This window comes from Oryctolagus cuniculus, chromosome 5 (assembly GCF_051225735.1).
Source record: "Oryctolagus cuniculus isolate XC-2025 breed Fujian yellow rabbit chromosome 5, ASM5122573v1, whole genome shotgun sequence".
In the NCBI taxonomy this organism is placed as follows: Eukaryota; Metazoa; Chordata; class Mammalia; order Lagomorpha; family Leporidae; genus Oryctolagus; species Oryctolagus cuniculus.
Genome location: NC_142871.1, coordinates 24,440,558 through 24,457,944, shown reverse-complemented (window position 1 = coordinate 24,457,944; position 17,387 = coordinate 24,440,558). Strand labels below are relative to the sequence as shown.

The 17,387-nt window shown below is 43.7% G+C and overlaps 1 protein-coding gene across 9 annotated transcripts in view; it reads right to left on the bottom strand.

The window, feature by feature from the left end:
• Positions 1–17,387, bottom strand: part of PLAGL1 (PLAG1 like zinc finger 1) — a 99,441-nt gene that overhangs the window by 46,147 nt on the left and 35,907 nt on the right. For 7 of the 9 annotated variants that reach the window (XR_016234491.1, XR_016234489.1, XR_016234490.1 and 4 more), the window contains exon 1: positions 11,789–12,288. The exons of the other annotated variants lie outside the window; for them this stretch is intronic. Coding sequence is in view for 3 of the 7 variants with exons in the window: in XM_089333668.1 (XP_089189794.1) it covers positions 11,789–12,273 (485 nt within the window). In the remaining 4 variants the exon portion in view is untranslated. Of the gene's footprint in view, positions 1–11,788; positions 12,289–17,387 lie in introns of those variants that run through there. 9 annotated transcript variants of the gene reach the window in all.

Here is a 17,387-nt window from a genome sequence, read left to right as displayed (position 1 = left end):
TACTCCTCATGTAGGATCTCTGTCCTTAAGGTGCTGTACATTGAGGCTTAATGCTATAACGAGTACTCAAACAGTATATTTCACTTTGTGTTTCTATGGAGGTGCAAACTGTTGAAATCTTTACTTAATGTATACTAAACTGATCTTCTGTTAAAAAAAAAAAAAGAAGAAATTAGCAATTCCCAACTTGACTCTCGCTGGGATTAAACGTGACAATAGGTCTGATCCGATTTCATCATCATTTAAAAAATCATCTATTATTTTTCACTTTATGTTTCTGTGTGGGAGCAAACTGTTGAAATCTTTACTTAATGTATGCTAAACTGATCTTCTGTATATAAAGAGAATTGAAAATGAATCCTCATGTGAATGGAAGGGGAGAGGGAATGGAAAAGGGGAGGGTTGCGGGTGGGAGGGACGTTATGGGGGGGAAGCCATTGTAATCCATAAGCCGTACTTTGGAAATTTATATTCATTAAATAAAAGTTAAAAAAAAAAAAAAGTAAGTATGCCACACAAAACCAAGATACAGCAATTACCAGTTTGTTAACCCTACAAGGGACGCTGTGGTCAAAATTTTTAAAAATGAGTATACACACTTGATGATGTAAAATTAAAAACAAAAATCTCAAGATTCCCTCCCATTTTTCTTCAAACACAATTCCCATGACAAAACAAACCCAAATAGGCAAATACAAACATTTTTTTTTCTTTAGACAGTAAAAGAGAGTGAGACAGAGAGAAAGGTCCCCCCTCCACCGGTTAACCCCCCAAACGGCCACCATGGCCGCCGCACCAATCCAAAGCCAGGAGCCAGGCGCCCCCCCCTCCGGCCCCCCACGCGGGTGCAGGGTCCAAGCACCCGGGCCACCCCCCCGCCCCCTCCCCCTGCCAGGCCACAGCAGAGAGCCGGACCGGAAGAGGAGCAACCGGGACAGAATCCGGCACCCCAACTGGGACCAGAACCCAGGGTGCCGGCGCCGCAGGCAGAGTACCAGCCCAGTGAGCCTCGGCGCCAGCCCCTAATACAAACATTTTAATGTGTCTGAAATTCTCTTAAAAATTCTAATGCAGAGTTCAAGTACATAGCTAAATAAACTCAGATTATTGACTCATTTTCACCCACAGATTATTCTGATTTAATATTTAACAATTATTTCACTTACTGTGTATAACTTAGGACTTGTTGATGATTTTTCTGAAGGAAATTACCTGTTGGAGGAAGTCTTCTTTCTCATTGGATATGGCTCTTGGTGTTAAACAAATGAGACCTCAATTACATAGCTTCAATTAAACGGAGAGATAAGGGAATGCTACCAAGCACTATTATATCTATGCTTACCTGGACACAGTGATCGAGTACCGGGAACTCTGATGGTCTCATGGTGCATCCTTACCTTCAAATGCATCTAGTTGTGTGCATTAAATATCTATAGCTTTTGTATATCAATCACACCTCCATGAAGCATTGTTTTAAAAAAGCATAGTGATCATCATTAATGTATTTCTTTAAAACAAATAAACAAAGACCTAGGAAGCCTGGGATTGCACCCCATTAGATCAAAGCACAGCCATTCAAACCCGACAACTAAGCTTAAGTACCTTCTCTCAAGCTGTGATCACTGGGCATAGATGAAACTTTAACAGCATGGATTTCAAAAGGGCATTTTAAACACCTCAGAGATTATCTAAGGGATATGAATGCAAAGATACAGAATATAAGAAATGGAAATACAAGGTGGAAAGCTGCTAATTAAGAAAATTTGTACAGGCTGAATATCCATTAACTAAGATGCTTGAGACCAAAAGTGTTTTATATTTCAGATTTTGGGAGACCTAGATGGAGTTCCAGGCTCCTAGGGGCGGCCTGGGCCATTGCAGCCATTTGGGGAGTAAATCAGCAGAGGGAAGAATTTTCTTTCTCTCTCTCCTCTCCCCCCTCCCCAGCAAATCTGCCTTTCAAATAAACCAATAAATGAATCAAAAAAATTCAGAAGGAAAATCCAAATAAAGTAGGGCACCAGTTAGTTCATAGTAACCAGTGGGGTCAACAAGGCAAAGATACCAAGGAGCACACTGGCAAGGAGAGTAAAGCAATTTCCATGGTGCTTCACCATAAACGTTTATGTTTAATAATTTCATTTATTTAACTACTTATTTATCACCAAGGCAATATGACACAGAAGAAAAGAGTAAGAGCTTTTAAATCAGACAAACCAGTTTGGGCACTTACTAACTATACGTTGTTGGGTAAGTTTCTTAATCTCTTTGATACCAAATTTCTTCACAATTTAAAACATATAATACTTACTTGGCAGAACTGTAGCACAATTATAGCAGCTACTTAATAGTGGGGACTCTTTAGCAATAGCTCTTTGTACACAAAGTGGTGTGCTAGGTACCAGAACTCTATCCCTAAGACCCTGACCATCTGGAAATGACATTTAGATGGGGAGATTCGTGATGAAAGGGAAGACTTTAACAAAGGCTACAGATTACAAATTACAGGGTTCCTATCTAGCTGGCAGGATTGTACAGTGGGTATTCTCTGAAAAAGGCCTGGGTCATTTTTATTGAAAAATTATTTGGAGAAAATGCATTTAAGGCAGAGGAAATGGCACGAATAAGAACATACCTGCAGAAGCAGTAGAGTGAACCTTTAGGGGCTGATGGGTGGTTAGGACCACCTGCACCACTGGACTAGTTCTGAATAGTAACAGACTATAAGGCCATTGGTCAAGCAGGTTGGTATCAAAGGAGGACCACCGGCAGGCTGCAAAGTCAAGGCCCTCTTTTCTCAAGGACTGGAATGCCATTGAAGGAGTCTTTTTTGGGGAACTGAGCTCTGTGGTCATTACCCATAATAGAAAGGAAAGAAAATCCCACACAGGGAGAAACAGCATGGATTGACAAGGGCCTATAACCAAGGTGTTGATGGACGTCCAAGAAACAGGAAAGAGAAAGTTCAATTTTAACAATTGATGGATACAAGTTGGCCTGTCCATCAAAAGCAAAGATACACTTCAGACCAGCAAAACATACTTCCTGGCATACAGAACTGTTTTGGACAATGCTGGTGAGTAGATATTTCTAAAGATTCCCAAGACTGAAACTTCAATACACAAGTCAAATAATACAGTGTGGTAATAATGCAATGTGAAACAAGTAGAAAAGCTGAAATCTCTCTTCCTGTGAAGTGGCCATTTTCCACCATATAAGGAGTCTTTAGAAAAGTGAATGGAAAATGCACAGTATAGAAAAAACTAGACTTCAAAAAAACGTTTGCACCAAAATAAGCTTATCTTTCAATTCTATTTTTCCACAAACTTACTGAGATATCCTCATATATGCCAAGTTTTACATTTGCTCATGTAAGAACTATATCTGTAGTTTATCAAAAATCTCAGATAGAAATCGCTCCAGAAAGTTCGGAATGTTGTCACCTCACTAAGCTCTTGTGTAATACTGTTTCAGAAATCTATCATTCATTACGTTCTTCGCTATAGCAAAAGAACAATCACTTTGTATTCATGCTTATTACATGAAAATAATTAAAGCATTAAAACCAAATCATAGAAATGTTTGTAAGGTTTACTTAACAAAATGACTTGATAATTAACATAATTAACATAATTTACATGAAAATAACTTCATCACATGCTAAGAAACAAAAAATCCTAGGAGACAAAGTACAATTCAGCCCTTTCTAACTCATTTCTTTCAATAACCTCACACAGTACATACCTTAAATATTTTTTAAAGATTTACTTATTTGAAAAGCAGAATAACAGACAAAGAGACAGAGAGACAGACAGACAGAGAGAGAGAGAGAGAGAGAATCTTCCACTTACTACTAGTTCACTCTCTAGGGTTGGGGTTGGCTGAAGCCAGGAGCCAGGAATTCCATCTGGGTCCCCTTCATGCACGGCAGGAATCCAAATACATGGGCCATCATCCACTGTCTTCAGGCACATCAGCTGGACCAAAGCATGGAGTAGCTGGGACTCAAACCAGGCACTCTAATATGGGATGTGTCTCAAGTGGCAGCTTAACCCACTGCATCACAACCTCTGCCCCAGATACTCTAATAGATGAAAAGGTTGAGATGTAGTAAAGTTAAGTGATTGCCCAGGATCACAGTTACAAGGCAGCAAAGAGACAGAACTAGAACCCAAACCCAAGCAATCTGGTTCCAAGCTCCACCAGATTCAAAAAATGTATTTTTTTTTTTTTTTTTGGACAGGCAGAGTTAGTGAGAGAGAGAGAGAGAAAGAGACAGAGAGAAAGGTCCTCCCTTTTCCGTTGGTTCACCCCCCAAGCGGCCGCAACTGCCGGTGTGCTGCGGCCAGCACGCTGCGCCGATCCGAAGCCAGGAGCCAGGTGCTTCCCCCTGATCTCCCATGCAGGAGCAGAGCCCAAGCACCTGGACCATCCTCCACTGAACTCCCAGGCCACAGCAGAGAGCTGGACTGGAAGAGGAGCAGCTGGGACAGAATCTGGCGCCCCAAATGGGACCAGAACCTGGGTTGCCAGCGCTGCAGGCGGAGGATTAGCCGTGAGCTGCGGCGCCGGCCACCATTCAGGATTTTAAAATCCTTAGAAAATGAGAATTGGAAGAGGATTTTAAATACTCAGCAGCAGCATCGTACTAATCTACAGTGCTGCAGAAATCTCCCTGTTTAAGTGAGGAACTAGATAGGACTATCCATGACCACCATCACTATTCTTCACTGGAATGGGGATGGGGAGGGGTGGGCCTAGACAATGAAATAAACACAAGCAAAAGAACATGAGACATTCAGATCAGAAAAGAAAAAAATTGTCATTCAATGCAACTGTGTGCCTACATAAATAGAAATAAAGCGAAACAATTCACAACAAAAATCACAGGATCTAGGAATAAACATAACAAAATAAGTACAAATCATTTATTTATAAAACATCACTGAAGGATATAGACTTGTGAGAAGAATGGACAGATTAGATATTCTAAAAATATCCACCCTTCTCATATTAATTTGTGAAGTCAAAACAATTTAAAAATTAATTTTATTTATTTGAAAGATATAGTGACAGGGTGAGGGGGGGGAAGGGGAAGGGGGAGGGGGAGGGGGGAAAGAAAGGGGGGGAAAGAAAGGGGGGGAAGAAAGGGGGGGAAGAAAGGGGGGGAAGAAAGGGGGTGGGAAGAAAGGGGGTGGGAAGGAAGGGGGTGGGAAGGAAGGGGGTGGGAAGGAAGGGGGTGGGAAGGAAGGGGGTGGGAAGGAAGGGGGTGGGAAGGAAGGGGGTGGGAAGGAAGGGGGTGGAAGGAAGGGGGTGGAAGGAAGGGGGTGGAAGGAAGGGGGAAAGAAGGGGGGGAAAAGAGGGGGTGAAGGAAGAGGGGGTGAAGGAAGAGGGGGTGAAGGAAGAGGGGGTGAAGGAAGAGGGGGTGAAGGAAGAGGGGGTGAAGGAAGAGGGGGTGAAGGAAGAGGGGGTGAAGGAAGAGGGGTGAAGGAAGAGGGGTGAAGGAAGAGGGGTGAAGGAAGAGGGGTGAAGGAAGAGGGGTGAAGGGGGGTAAAGAAGGGGAAGAAAGAGGGGGGGAAGGAAGAGGGGGAAGGAAGAGGGGGTGAAGAAAGGGGGAAAAGAGGGGGGAAGGAAGAGGGGGTGAAGAAAGGGGGAAAAGAGGGGGGAAGGAAGAGGGGGTGGAGAAAGGGGGAAAAGGGGGGGAAGGAAGAGGGGGTGAAGAAAGGGGGAAAAGAGGGGGGAAGGAAGAGGGGGTGAAGAAAGGGGGAAAAGAGGGGGGAAGGAAGAGGGGGTGAAGAAAGGGGGAAAAGAGGGGGGAAGGAAGAGGGGGTGAAGAAAGGGGGAAAAGAGGGGGGAAGGACGAGGGGTGGGAAGGACGAGGGGTGGGAAGGACGAGGGGTGGGAAGGACGAGGGGTGGGAAGGACGAGGGGTGGGAAGGACGAGGGGTGGGAAGGACGAGGGGAGAGACAATATATCTTCCATTCATTGGTTCATTCCCCAAATGGCCACAACTACCAGGGCTGGCTAGACCAAAGCCATCTTTATGCCATCTCTTATGTGGGTGGCAGGAACTTGGGCCATTTTCTGCTGCTTTTTCAGATGCAGAGAGTTGGATTAGAAGCAGAGTAGCTGAGACTTGAACTTAGTGCTCTAGTATAGGATGCCAATGTTACAAGTGGTGGCTTAACTCGCTAACACCACTTCTGATCCAGCTCCCTTCTAATACGCCTGGGAAAGCAGTGGAGAATGGCCCAACTCCTTGGGCCCCTGCACCCACATGGGAGACCTGGAAGTAGCTCTTGGCTTTGGATCGGTTCAGCTCTGGCTGTTGCAGCCATTTGGGGAGTGAACCAGTGGATAGAAGACCTCTCTCTCTGTCTCTACTTCTCCCTGTAACTCTTTCAAATAAATAAAATAAATCTTAAAAAAATCTACTGCCTAGAAGTAAATTTAATACAAGAATGTAAGTATTCTATACTGAAGGAAAAAAATACTGAAAATAATTGAAGAAATATTCAATGAAGAGATATACCATGTTCATAAACTGGAAGGTTACTGTTAAGATATTCATTTTCTCATAACTACAGAGTCAATGCAATTTTGATAAAAAAAGACTAGTTTTTTTTTTAATTTAAATTTTATTTACTTATTTAAAAAAGTGACAGAGAGGCAGATAGAAAGATTCACTCCTCAAACAACTTTGTCAGGGCCAGCCCAAAGCCAGGATCCTGGAATTCCATCCAGGTCTTCCAGGTGTGTGGCAGGGGCCCAAGTACTTGGGTCATCCTCTTCTGCCCACCCAGGTTCATGAGCAGTGTGCTGGATTGGAAGCAGGATATGGGATTCTGGCATTGCTGGCAGCAGCTTTAGCTGCTGTGCCAATAATGCCAGCCACAAGACTGGTAGACACAAAGAATAGTTGTTGACAAGTTCATTCTAAAACTGATGTGGAACAGCAGGAATTTGGCCTAGTGGTTAAGAAAGATGCTAGTTAAGAAAGATGCTTGCCCCATGTTAGAGTGCCTGGGTTTAACACCTGCCTCCGGCTCCCAAATTCAGCTACCTGTTAATGCAGATGCTGAGAGGCAGTGGTGATGGCTCAAGTAATCAGCTGTTTGCCACCCTATGGAGGAGATTTGGATTGAGTTCTCAGGTCCAACCCTGTCTATTGTGGGTATCTGGAGAATGAACCAGCAAATGGGATCTCTCTGCCAACTCAAAAAAGTTTAAATGAAAATTAAAACTTAGGGACAGACATTGTGGCAAAGCAGGTTAGGTAGCTGTTTGCGACATACATATCCCATACTGGAACGCATGGGACCAGCTATTTCACTTCCTGCTAGTGTGCATGGGAAGCAGCAGATGACAGCCCAAGTATCTGGGTTCCTGCCACTCATGTGGAAGACTCAGATGGTGTTCCTTGCTCCTGGCTTCAGCCTGTGAGCATTTGGGGAATGAACCAGCAGACGAAGATTTCAGTCTTACCTCTTTCTCTTCCAATTAATAAGTAAATCTTTTTTAAAAATTTACATAAGAATGAATAACCAAAACAATTGCTAAAAGAATAAAGTTGGAGGGACTGACAAAGGTTCCCTATCAGATTAAAAATTAACAAAGGTTAGCCTAAGTTTTAAAATGAGCAAAAAATCTGAATAGAAACTTCACAAATGAAATCTGAATGGCCAATAAACATGTTTGGCATTACTAATAGTCATGGTAATGCAACCAACTTACCCAACACCTTCAATTCAGCTCCGTGGCATATACTCAAGAGATAACAAGTATACATCCCTCAACAGGACTTTCGAGAACATTTGTAGTTTTAACTTATAACGGTGAAACATTAAAATAACTCAAATGTTCACTAACAGAAGAAGAGATTAATGGCTGTTATAGTCACATAATGCAATACTGTAAATTCACAGTCAATGAACATTTTCTCTAAGTGGGCGCACAGTCCAGCATTTAGGCTCTGTGGGCTATACTGTCTCTGTGATAACTACTCAACTCTAATGGAGGGCATTGCTATGTTCCAAGAAAATTTTATCTATTTTATCTTTAAACCATGGGTCATAATTTTCCAATCCTTGTTATAAAGAAAAAAGAAAAAAATGTTATAAATGTATATGTAAGTCTTTTATGGATGAGCCTCATAAACACAATATGAACAAAATAGACTGTATGGTTTCATTTATGTGAAGTTCAAGAATACCTCAAGGTACTTCATGGTGATAGAAGTCAGGACAATAACTGTGGAGTGACTATTGATAGGAAAGAGGAGGAGGGAACTTTTGCAGGAATGAAAATGTTTTTTATCTTTTTCTGGGTAGTGATCACACAAGTGCATGCAGACATATGTGAACTGGATTAAGCCACAGTCTTTCTGTGTTTTGTTGCAAAGCTCAATTTGGAGAAAAATACAAATTAGACAAAGATCAAAATGTAGATATGGAATTCAACATGGACATAAAAATAGAATTCTAGAAAATATCTAGAATTCAACATGGATAAAATACATAAACATGGTGTGTGTGTGTATATATATATAATCCAATAAATAAAAGCTAGATTTAAAGACTTCTTCATTTATCATCAACGTTTAACAGAAACCAAATATAGTTTTTATAGGAAAGAGATAAAGTATATAACTTTCCAGCATGATGAAGTACAAAACCTTAGAGACAGGAGATAGCTTTATGAGGGGGCTCCAAAAAGTTCCCAGAAAATGGAATCAAAAGATAATGGACATATTTGGAACCTATACACACACATACACACGTATATGTTGGCTTATGTTATATATGTACATGTATATGCATGTATGCATATAAATACACATTTTATTTGTACATATGTATAAAATACATATACACAGTACCTACTTTGCCCACAAAGTCTATGAGTACACATTCTCGATGATATAGGGAGCAACTGAGATCAGAAAGCCATCTTCCAGCTTCAAAGAAATCCTAAGCACAGGACGTCTGCTGACTACAACTGGGAATTAAAAGCCAGCAGCAATCGAGTAACTTACAAAACCCTCCCTGTGGGAACTAAGCAATGAGAGAAATCTTCCAGGGAAAGAAAAATATTACAATGAAAAAAATTTTAATTCTTAGAATGAAACTATATCTTGCATATAAAGCAAGAGTTAATAAAATTCTTTAGCATTTTCAGGTAACAAATGGATCCAGAGCCCTGTAGTCAATACCTGGGTATCGCATATGACAGAACAAGCAGGGCAAATCACTGGGGTTGGGACAACTACCTTTCCACACGGAAAAAAGAAAAACACATTAATCTTCACCTCGCAACATAAAATGCACACAAACACATATGTACACATATTTCTCAGGTCAGGTAAGAGCTAAATGAAGATGAAACAAACTTTATAACCTTCAGAAGTCATTTTAAAATGCACTTCATTAACAGGAAAGAATATTTTGATATAAAAAGCATGAAGAAAAAAATTAGTATACACAGTTTAGTATCTCTAAGTTTACTTAACCAACTTGGAAGTACTTGGATCAAGAATAATGTTTCCTGAAGGAAACTTCGTCAAGACTGGAAACCCTCTGCTCTATAACATAGTAATAATATAACAGAAAATATGAAAGTCACACATGGCAATTGAGTCCTAGAAATGTGGTCTAGAGCGACTGAGGGACTGAAACGGTCTCACCAAGTAAATATGACAACATATTAGAATTTTTAAACCCTAAGTGAAGGTTTACAAAGTTCTGTTACATACTAAAAAGTATGTGAAAATGTAAGTTTTTCGCAACATAAATTTAGCTTAAATCACAACATGAAATTCTGCACAAAATAGTTAATTTTTTAGAAAACAGACATACCAAAAGATCTTTTTCTTCCAAATGCTCCATTAAACACTGTAAATTATTTAAGTTTCAAACATCTAGAGAGAATAATGACTACTGATGAGTTCACCTCAAAATTTCTAATAGAAACCATTACTGATGTTAAGTTCTTCAGCTACTGCTCCCTGTTCGCAGCTTTTATTTAAAAAGCTGGAAAATATTAATAACAGACTTAGAGCCCTGGCTTTAGGCTCCCTTATTCTGTGATGCCTGTATTTCAATGTATTCTAGGGGCACCTCCGCGCGCACAAACCTCTCCCATATCAACTAACAAAGAATTCACGAAGCGAACACTCCTGTAACAGTCGCCCAGGTCAGAGGCGCTCGGCGCGCCCAGACCCGCCTCACCGGCCCCAAAGCAGGTGCCATCAGCCTGACTTGGTGGGAATCCTTTCTTTGCACGTTTTTCTGTGCTACTTTGAACGCCTGGGTCCGTGCCCCCACAATGGCGCTGCTCTGCCTCGTTCTGAATCTTACACACATGCTATCCTCAGGGTTCTTCAGCAACTTGCTCTCTCTTTCCTTGGCTCACCATGGAGACACATCTGTGTTGAAACACAAACGACTTTATTTGCCAAGGTACGCTGCTCCCTTTACTGCACGGCTAGCGTATAATTCACCTTTCTCCTCCAGATGGACATGAAGGCTACCTTTTGGTCCTACGGTAAACTTCCCCGTGCACGTGAGAAAATGTACCTAGGGCAGGGGCTTTCAAACCTGGCTGACCACGACTCACACCAAGGAATGACGCTTTCCAGTAAGACACACATCTGTGTCTACATATGAAACAGGGAGGTGCGCGCGTCCATCAAGCAAACACCCTAGACCCGAGACACATTCTGATATTTTCTCTGCTAGTTCGCGTTTTACAAATTCTGCATGTTTTCCACCAAAACGGGCTTTGGGTTTTTGGAAAACATCGCTACAGAGGATGAATACCCAGGCGCGGGAATGGACCGCGGACATCCAACGACCTCAACTTTTCTAAGATCCTGAACTTTTAAAACCAACGTACCCATCTAAGCGCACGTACACTAAACGCAATTCAAATTTCAGAGGGAAAACCATGAGCCGTCAGGACGTTTTACCTTCTCGCTCCGTCAAGAAACAGTAATCGCCCACTTACCATGTTCCAAGCAAGCCCACCAGTGATTCCGGGCGCACCCGACGGGTTCAGGCGCGGAGGGCTGTGGGGAAGAGAGGGTTGGGGCTACGGAAGGGGGGACCCCGGGGCCCAGGTTGTGGGAGTCCTGGAAGCAGGCGGACCTAAGGAAATTGCTTCTACTTTTATTTTTTATTGGTTTCCTAAAACATAAAAGTCACACATCTGTTGAAAAAAAATTGTTTTCCCTTCAAAGTTACAGTAGCACATCCAAGCCCAAAGTAGAAAAAAAAAAAATCACCATCCTTCAAGTTGTATACGGAGGCACAATCGGCAAAGTTCGGGACTCAGCGATGCGAGTCGGAGAAATTTTTAGGAGCCCGCGGTTCAGAGTAAGCTAAGTCATTGGATGGAACCCCCAACATGAAAGCATCGAAATAACCGCCTTCCCCAGCGCGGCTGGCAACGCAAGCCACGGCCAAGCAGCCACGTTATTACTTCGAGGAGACTTTTTTACCGCTTTCCTCTCTTTCTCTCCTTGGCCTCCGACCAAGGCTGCAACCCCAGGTCTGAAGCGCGGTTTGCGGACTGCACGGCAGCGGTGGCCAGCGCGGCACATCGGTCCCAGCTGCGGGCGTGCACCGTGACAAGTCCCGGAGTTTCGCACTCGCTGCCGCGCAGCCAGCGCGGCCCCGTCCGCGGCACTCCGCTCCGGCACACCCTGCCCAGCGCGGCCGCGCCACGGCCACCCGCCGTCCCCAGGCCGCGGCGCCACGCAGAGCGCGCGGCCGCAGCCCCGGTACCTACCCTGCGTGGCCCAGAGTACCCCCCTGGATCTCAGGCAAGGCAGCCCAGGCGTGCCGCCCGCGCGGCCATGACGGCGACCCGGCAAAGAGCCCCGCGCGCCAGGGCCCGCGCTCCGCTCGGCTGTGAGCACGGCTGCCCCGTGCGTCCGTCTGCCCGTGCGCCGGGAGAGTGAGGCCAGAGTACGCCCCAGACGTGTCTAAATCAAGGCTTGGGGCGTTCCCGACAGGCTGAATGACAAATGGCAGATGCCGTGGGCTTTGCCGCCCGCGGCAGCCAAGAGGATGGCTGTGCCGAGGAGGCCGCGCACAGGCGGAGCCCGGGAGCCGGAACGGCGCGTCCGCGAGGAGGGCGCTGGGGCCCCTGGCGGGGGCGTCACGTGGCAGAAGGAGGCCCCGCCAGGGAGCTGGGGGTCGGCAGCTTGCGTGTGGAGGAGGAGGAGGAGGAGGAGGAGGATAGGCTCCCAGACGCCTGGCCGATTGAGTCATCGGTGTGGGCCAAGCCAAGGTGGCCCAGGTGCAGGGCTGGCGCAGGTAGACCCGAACCAGCCCGGAGCCCCGTATCGGAAACTGCGCACTCAAGTCACCCCCCCCCCCCATATGAGCAGCCCCAGTGCAATCATAAGCGAGAAGCAGGACAGATGCTAGGAGCACACTGCGTTAGGCCAAACTCTGCTGCTGTGCGCGCGCCGAGTAGAAGTCATGGCAGCTGAATCTGACCACGGGTCTGGAGCCGTGCGCGGTTCTGAGCACGACACAGGTGAACACACAGAGTCCTCCCTACTACAGCCCCGAGAGAGCTTCAGTCGTTCCCGCCGTGCAGCCCGAGAAAGCGAGGCGCGGACAGACCGGGCAAAAGTAATTCTGTAATCGTGGGGTCGCGTGCTGTGTGCCTTAAGTCACCTCCAGACTTTGCGCGTTATTTAAGTGGAAGAAACTCAAGTGAACGGTTGCCTTCTTCCTAGACAATGATCCTGAAAGAGGCCTGGAAACATTTAAGTGGAAAGACTAGGGCAGGCATAAATTGTTGACCACGCGTTTCAGCTGCAGTCTTGTAGCTGTTTAAGACGAGGCGAGCGGCTCACACTTGCGCCCACCTTCGGCCCCCGGTCTCCCCATTCCTGTTTGTTACTTTACTTTTGTCTTACAAGCACTTAGAAAATTCACAGTTGCTCTGCAACCTTATCCTCCAACGGTTTTAAGTCTACATTTAAGGGAATTAGGTATTCCCCATAACTTATCTATTCCTAAATTCCTTCATTTGGTTCTCAACAGACTGCCTTTTTTTTTCCTAGTTGTTTTCTTAAGGAGGGCTTATAGAGTGCCTTAGTGTTTGAAAAAAAACTTACTTTTGCCCCCTCTATCTGTAAATAAAAACTGAGCTGGGCAAATATTTTGAATTCACACCTTCCTTCAAAACCCCAACAGAACAAGAAGGCAGTTGCTTTACTCCTTGTTGACGTCAGAGATTGCTGCGGGGACATCTGAATTCCATGTAATTTTTCCCATGGGAGTGACTTGATTTTCCTGTGAGGATTTCTGAAGAATTCTTTATCAAAGTACCCTTTAACCTCCTTATCTGAGCTCTCAGTGCTGTTACTCTGCCTTGGTCCCCCCTCCCCAAATATAGTATGATCTTGCAACTTACAGATTGCCTCCCTTGCATTTTTTTTTTTTTTTTTTTTGGCAGGAGGGGGTGAGGATTTTCTGAACACATTACAGGCCTGAATAGGCTTTGGTCTTTGGTCCCAGTGTTGTTTCTATCTGCTTTTTCTGTAGGCTGAGGACAAGGGAGGGAGGAAGGGGCTGCGAAAAACTCAGCGAGATTGTTATAGAGCTTGCTGGGGGCACTCAACCACCTGGGGGTCCTGCAAGCTATCCCCCAGCCCGCCGCCGTCACTAGCCACGGCCCCCCGGTGCCTGCTTCAGTTCAGCACAGTACCCCAACTTTCCTGCTCTGGCAAGATTCAGCAGTGGTGCAGAGACTCCTTGATACTTCTCAGGGAGGTGGTCACCTCCTTTCCACGTTGGAGGACAGCAGTGAGAATTTAAGGTTTGGTCTAATCACCTTTACCTTGTCTGGAAGATGTGTAATGTTTTAGTACAAAATCTCCCGATTTGGAAGCAGGGCAGAGGCCAAATGAAGTCACTCTCGAGGCCTACCTGGACTCCAGGGTTCCCAGTGCTACCCCTGCTATAGAGAAACGCTCTGGATACATTCTGCAGCCCATCTCTAAGTATTCTGAGATGCGGTTTTGTTCTACGGACACTGTGATGAGTTCTTAAAGTGCAAGACAGCTCACGTTCACATATTTACCACCTGATAGGATGTATTAGGACCCAGCACTTTCAAACATAGATGTTACTAGGGGTGAGGTCTATGATCCCACTAAAACTCATGCCATGTGAGTACACAGCCCACACAGAATACAAATACATTAACAAAATAAATGGGGGAAACTTTTTTTAAACTGATACAAGAAAGGTATCTGACAAAATCTAGCACTAATTCTGGAAGAAAAGAAAACTGGGAACAGAATGAGCTTCCTTAGCCTGATAAAGGAGATGTGTTCCTATATCTGCCAGAACAAGTTATAAACTGGTGGTTTAAAACAAGAAATTTCTTTTCTCACAGCCCGATAGAGGCCAGAAAGCTACAAGCAAAGGATCAGCAAAGACCGCATGTGCCCTCTAGTGGTCATGAAGGAGAATTCTTCCTCAGCTCTTTTGGTGGCTGTTGGCATTCCTGGCTTCCCTGGCTTGTGGCCACATCATTCCTATATTCATACCACCTTCTCTCCTGTCAATGTGTCGTGGCTTCTCTCCTATGCGTCCACCTTATAAGGATGACTGTCGTATGTAGGTCTTATCTGAATAACTCAAGTTCATCTTCTCATGTCAATATCCTTGATTAAGGCTATGAAGATTCCCCTCCTTCCCACCTCCTTCTTTCTCTAGATAGAAGGTGACATTCACAGGTTCTGGGGTTCAGGACACAGACATATTTTTGGGGAGGAGCATTTCTCAACCCTCTATGACAGGGAAAATTCTTTACTAGCTTTGTTGTAGAAATCAACAAGCAGATTCTAAACTTCATATAGAAATGAAATGAGAAGACAAAAAGGAATCTCAAATAAAAAATGTTGGAAGATCTGTTCTACCTGATCTTAAGGCCTACTCCAAAGCTAGGATACACAAGACTGTTTGGCACTGCATAAGAAAAACTAGCATCGTATATTGAATCCAGAAGTAATGAAGTTCTCCTGTATTTCACATTATACGCAAAAATTAAATCAAGTTAGGTCACAGCCCTAAATAAAAAGAACTTCTTGAACTAGTGCTCCAAACAGCAGCCATCACCCATGGGTGGCTATTAAGTACTTGAAACAGGGCTAGCCCAAACTGAAGTAAGCTATAAGATGTACTCTGGATTTCAAAGGCTTTAGGATAAAAAAAACAATGTAAGATATCTCAAATTTTATATGGATTACATGTTAAAACAATAGTATTTTAGATGTATTTGTTTCAATAAAACCCATACAACTCAATCGTGCAATAAACAATGCAATTAACATGTGCTAAACACTTGAAAAGAACTTAACCAAGAAGACATGTGGTTGGCCAATAAACACAAGGCTGACTACCACAAACTAAAACTACAAAAAATAACCCACTGGAATGGCTAACATTAAAAAGCCTGACAATACCAAGGATTGGCAGCTGTGTGGAAAAACTCAGACTCTCACACACACTGCTGGAGGGAACATGAAATGGCCACTTTGTAAAACAATTTGAAAGTTTCTTGGAAATTTAAATAGATGAGTAAATTTAATTCTGTGACCCAGAAAAATACCACCCCTCAGTGTTTACTGAAGAGAAATGATCATGTGTTTGTTTAAAGACAAACAAATCTTAAAAGTTGGCCCAAACTGGAAAGAACACAAACGTCAGTAATAAAATGGGCAAATTGCTGATAGGCTCAGCCTCATAGAGAAGTCAGATGTTGTGCTGACTGAAAGAACTCACATGTAAAAGATAAAGCTTACAATCCCATCCATATAAACTTTTAGAATGACTAATCTGTGGTGATAAGCAGCAGAGCAGTGGTTTTCTGGGCCAGATGGGAGGGAAGAATTTTGGAATTTTGCGGTTGATGGGAATGTTCCGTATCTTCACTGGTGAGACTGTGTGGTCGATACATTTGCCACACTTTACTTAAGGATACAAGGAAGACGTGTACGTTACATATACATTAGGTCTCAGTGAAGGTCGTAACATTTCTCTGATCTCATTTGAATAGGATGCGGATAGAGAAATATGAGATTATTTTTGTCTTCCTTCACAGCAGTTTGAATCAGAATTTGCCTTCAGCTTTTTCATTGCGACCTTTGTCATTAGCCCTCCCTGGTATAGTGTTGGTTCATTTTTTCAGTGGCCGAGAAGAAACTCAAGCCCGAATCTTTCTTCCGACTCCCAGTCTAGGGTTCTTCCACAATAGCCAGCAGCCATCAGGAGCCACCACGTGACAGTTTACCTTCTGCCCATCAGATCTTAAATCATACCAACTTGAAAACATCTTCAAGTGCATTCAGCTCAGCAAATATTCAGTACCTAGATTTAATTTTCTCGAATAATATAACAGTTTAAAACCTATACATAGTTCTTTTGAGGCTCATGGCTTCTGGCCACACCACCTCTTGCTGGCCTTCGGCTGGCCTCTCTCAACCTCCAAGTCCCTTCTCCTTTTTGTGAGAGGTAATCTTGTCTCACAGGATTCCTGCCCCCTCCCCAGTCCTGCTGCTAGCTACTGTGACTTCTCCTTCCAGGTATCACTTCCTCCAAAAGGTATCCCATAAGAACTTTCAAATGTTTTTTTCCCTAAGCAAAGCAGACTAACATCCATGTTTCTCTTCAGTTGAATAACATTTGGCAAGCACGGTGGGCTCACAAAGTTTTGTACAGGCAGTTGCTCTGTTGAAATACAAACCTCCATGTGGAAAAGTGTTTCTCTGTTACATGCATGTTAGGAAATGGTTGTCAATTGGGGAGTGAACCAGCGAATGGAAGATTCTCTCTGCTTCTCCTTCTCTAACTCTGCCTTTCAAATAAATAAATCAGAGAGAGAGAGAGAGAGAGAGAGAGAGAGATTGTGACTCCCACCAAAAAGAATAACGAATTGACAGGGACAGCTGCATGCCTTCTGCTTTCACAGTCAAAGGCCCTCCTGTGACTCCAGTTGTACAAGGTGTTTGTGTGAATTTTAAACTTTACAGGAGAATTCGGTGTCTAGCTTCAAATTTGATACTATGTCAAAAATGAAAAAAAAAACCTTCAGCTTCTATTAATAAGCAACCAGAACTAGTAAAGTAATTTGAAATAGAGTCAATGACATTAATTTTCATTTCATGTGGCATGAAAAAAAAAGCGAGTTGACAATGACTGACCCCAGGCTGGTCTTAGGAGGGAAGACAGAAAAGTCATTTATAGACACCAAATATTGATAGGTATTCTGTTTTTCTATCCACCATAATTAAAATTTCATCACAAAATTCAGCAGCAGTAGGTGAGAAGAAACAAGAAAAAGGGAAAGGTGGTAGAGCCAC